At 39.1% G+C, this 4,180-nt stretch overlaps 1 protein-coding gene across 1 annotated transcript; it reads left to right on the top strand.

The window, feature by feature from the left end:
• Nucleotides 1-934: 934 nt before the first annotated feature.
• On the top strand, nt 935-2,042 carry LOC127079215 (uncharacterized). The gene is made up of 3 exons (XM_051019626.1): nt 935-1,114; nt 1,198-1,491; nt 1,575-2,042. Exons 1-3 carry the CDS (start codon nt 935-937, stop codon nt 2,040-2,042), a joined length of 942 nt encoding a protein of 313 aa, XP_050875583.1.
• The last annotated feature ends 2,138 nt before the right edge of the window (nt 2,043-4,180 follow it).

Below are 4,180 nucleotides of genomic sequence, written 5' to 3'. Positions count from 1 at the left end.
AATTACGTAATGATGTTCACTAAGCGCTATAACTTCACTCCAGTTATGACTCATTTCGCCTCAAGAACATCCGGTCCATAGTGGTTCACGAGGAGATTCCCCTCCCCGTCGAAAGATAAAGAAGTTGAATTCTTCGTTATTTGGGAAGCATTCCTTACTCCCAGGGTATTATCCCTAAGGCTTAACCAATCGAAAAGCCAGGTTACCCTTATAACATATCAACCAAATCTTGTCGCACGATAATTTGGTCTCATTCAGATCCTTCCAAAACCTCTTTATGCAAGAAATAATTCCCTCATTCTTTACAATGTAATCCACACTAAGTCTACCAGCAGCATACAAATAGCTAGATATGGTGGCCAAACAAAACTTACTTCAGTCGCCTTCAAACCTTACTTTCTATGTACTCATGAATTCGACATTTGGCTGCGTGATTACTATGAAGAAGAAATTTTTAATGTTTCTGCATTTCATCATCACCTCACCAATGCTTTTACTTATGTGAAGGAGAAGGTTAAGAAATGTATTTTGAATCACATAAAATAAATCCAAGCATTCCAAAAGTACTTTGAAACTTCCTATATACCTAATGATCTTAGTCGAACCGTCTGCGATGCAGCAATCACTCTGAAGGAGAAATTTACCAAAAAACTGGAATTTTTAAAATTACCTTCGTACGTTAAACCTGAGCAACGGTACCAAGCTGCTTTTAATATGTATCCTCATAAATTCCCTCGACTACCAAGTGATGAATTTGGTGTGGCTTTTAGCCCTCTATTTCCAGACTGGTTTGTCTGTGGGGACTTTATAAAAATCCTTCGACAAGAATCTCAGAAAAAGGCTAACAGGGTGGTTTTGACTAAGCACAACTTGGACAGTTTCAAAGGGCACCTTCATATTGGCATATAAGATGTTCACGTAGAGTCTGAAATCTATGGAGGTGTGGAATGGGAGGTTTTTCGACTCACTCCTTCTCTTGATCCTTCTTACTTCTTCATCTTGCAATAATTTGGTTCTTTTTTGCTGTAAAAATCCGCCCAAGAAAGCTGCACATATAGCAAAAAAGTCCATCGAAGCAAGAGAGGAAGACACCAGTAAAGGAGCGACAACAAAGGTATATATATTCCATATATTGACGCCTTTGATTTATGTATCAATTTCATATTGCTAATTATTTGCACTCTCTTTTTTCCTCAGACTAGCCGAAAACCACCACTAACCCCCAAGAAAAGAAAACTAAAAGAACCTAAGGTTGAAGCAATCGAGTCTGATGACGATGACCTATCCCTAGACACTTTCAAACCCACTAAACAAAGGAAGAAGAAACAACTGAAGCTTCAGGGTGCTCTTGTCCATTTGAAAGTAAAAACTAGCAAGGCAAAGAAATCTCATGCCCTAAAAATACCTGGTGCTGAATCTGGGCCAAAGTCGAAGGAGACTCTAGAACAAATGGAGAGCGATAACTCCAGTCCTCGAGTTGAAGGCCCTAAGGTAAAATACTTTACCTTAACTTTTGACTAATTAACTGCATCTTCTTCTACTTTCAACTCACCCAATATTTTTCTTATTTTCAGGTTGTTGCAGGAAGCTCCCAACATCCAACCGTCAAACCAACTGACGTCACGATCCTCCTTGAAAGCAGTGGGGCTCCCACATGTCATCCCACAACTCCTGTTGACTCCGAAAAAGGGTATATGGGCGAAGTAAACAATGTTGCTGCAGAAATACAGGAAGATTCTCCACCAAAAACTATCACTCAGCATTCCCATACTAGTGGCTTTGAATATGGGGATGAACAAGATGAAGATGTCCTAGTGGAAAAAGATGCAAAAATGCAAGATGCTGGGGAAATTTCGGAAGACGAATCTGAAGATGGTTCCCCCGAAACTAGCCAAGGTATGGGTGATCATGATGACGAAGAAGAAGAGGATCCATACCTGTTTAACTTTGACATAGAACCCCCAGAGGACGAGGATGAAGGACGAAATGATGATGGTGATGAGGAAAGGAATGTACGAGAGGATCGACAAACACCGGAATAGCCCAAGACCAACCCGAAAGTTGATGCTGCCAAAAACACCATAACACCTTCGACTGACACTACCACTGCATTATCTCCTGCAGAGTTAGAAGTGATAAAACGAAGCAATCCATAGGAATATCTAAAAGCCATTATCAGCACCAGGGGTAGCTCGTCAGAGAAAAGTCGTAGCACTTCGACAGTGTCAGGGGGGCCAACTACAAGCCATGGTAGCAAAGTGATCCAGAAACTTAAAGAGAAGGCATTCGATATTGACCTGATCCAACTTTTATAGAATGACACTTTTGCCTCCTACGGGATTAAAAACCTCCTGAAACAAATTGATGTCGTACATGCTTCTTCAGAAGTCGCATATCTTATCATGGATTTGGGGCTGCTGATTAATTATGTTGTTGTTAACCTTAGTCGAATAAGGGAAGCTCCTAACAAAATTCAAAGCAAAGCAGAAACCCAAACAGCAGAATGGGAAGCCGCCGCTGAATCCATTACAAAAAGTGCTGAAATGGAGAAGGCTTCTGAGAAAAAATAGAAGGAGGTTGAAGCCTGTGACAAGAAAATTGAAGCTTGGGAGTAACAAATCAAAGAGTTGCAAACCAAAATTGTCAAGTCTAAGGAGCGCAAAGATAAACTCCTAAATCTATATGGAGATGTGCTGGGGGGAGTTCACGTTGGCTTGCATCATGTGGAAAGGGCCTAAAAGTTGGGATAAGAAATCGACACTCTTACTTATTACAAATCTGGTCGGGAGCGTCGCTTACAACTTCAGAAGTCGAAGTACCAGACGGTGAAAGAATCTCTCCCCTTTTGAACTGGTCGAATTTATTTGAAGTGTTTGTCTCCTACGCAGTTCAGTTCTAATGTAATGACTTTTAAGCCCTTTGAGGCTTTTTATGTAATGACTTAGCCATTTTGGCCATCTGTCTAATTTTGATTTTACCATTTTGGCTTCGACTGTCATGCATGAATTACTCTTTCTTAATTTTTATCTCCTGAAGTGCAGGCTTATATTTCTTCAAATATTTCCCATTTACTCTCAAGAGCCTCCGATCTTCAGCCAATTCTTCAATTTCGTATGTGCCATTTGAAAAAACTTGAATAATTTGAAAAGGGACTTCCCGCTTAGGGGATCATTTTTCAAATGTTCTATCTTTTCGATCCATGGGTAAAATCACTTTCCACACTAGATCTTCAGTTGAAAATAGTTTAATTTTAACCTTTTTGTTGTATGATTTTTCTACTCTCTTTTCTGCCTTTTTAATAACTCTAAGGCATTTAATATTTCTTCGTCTAAATCAACTAATTCATCCAACATCATGTTCCAATAAGACTCATATGGAATCTCATGGTTTCTTTGAATCCTTGTTTACTGCAAGTAGATTTCGATTGGCAAAATGGCATCATGACCATATGTTAGCCAAAAAGGCATAGCATTTATAGCCTCTTTAGGGGAGGTTCGATATGCCCATAAAATTTGGTCCAATGTCTTGTGCCAATTTCTTGGCTTCTTCCTCACATGCTTTTTAATTAACCCAATCACTACCTTATACGTTGCTTCGACCTGACCATTAGCCCGAGCGTAATAGGATGTAGACGTCAATAATTTGAACCCCATTTCCTTAGCAAACTCCTAGACTTTTGGACCAGTGAAAATTGACCTTGATCCGTTGTAATAGTTTCTTGGATTCTGAACCTATAGATAATATGCTTCTGGATGAATTCGATTATAGTTTCGTGGTCCATATTCGTTAAGGGTATAACCTCAATCCACTTGGTGAAATAATCTATACCCACTAGAATGTATCTTGGACCTTTAGATGACGTTGATCGAATTTCTCCAACTAGGTCCAATGCCCAACCTCTAAAAGGCCAAGGTTTCATAATGGAGTGGAGTCCGCTTGCAGGGACATGTTGTATGCTTGCATGCACTTGGCAGTCTTTAGCGAATTCCATACAATCCTTAATCATGGTAGGTGTTAGGGACCAATTAGTATTACTTTTTATATAATTTTATTGGTCCCTTTTACCAAGTTTTGATGTAATTACACACTTTTATTCTCACTATTTTGTATAAATGCAATTAGGTTTAATTTATTTTGTTTTGAGTAGTTATTTCACATATTTGTTAGTTTTTCAGAATTT

This window comes from Lathyrus oleraceus, chromosome 5 (assembly GCF_024323335.1).
Source record: "Lathyrus oleraceus cultivar Zhongwan6 chromosome 5, CAAS_Psat_ZW6_1.0, whole genome shotgun sequence".
Lineage (NCBI taxonomy): Eukaryota > Viridiplantae > Streptophyta > Magnoliopsida > Fabales > Fabaceae > Lathyrus > Lathyrus oleraceus.
This window is presented reverse-complemented; position numbering and strand designations above follow the sequence as displayed.

Coding starts and splice junctions, on each gene's coding strand:
- LOC127079215 (XM_051019626.1), top strand. CDS start 935: ATGGAGGTGTGGAATGGGAGGTTTTTCGACTCACTCCTTCTCTTGATC. Junction 1,115..1,197: donor GTAAAGGAGCGACAACAAAG/GTATATATATTC, acceptor TTTTTTCCTCAG/ACTAGCCGAAAACCACCACT. Junction 1,492..1,574: donor CTCGAGTTGAAGGCCCTAAG/GTAAAATACTTT, acceptor TCTTATTTTCAG/GTTGTTGCAGGAAGCTCCCA.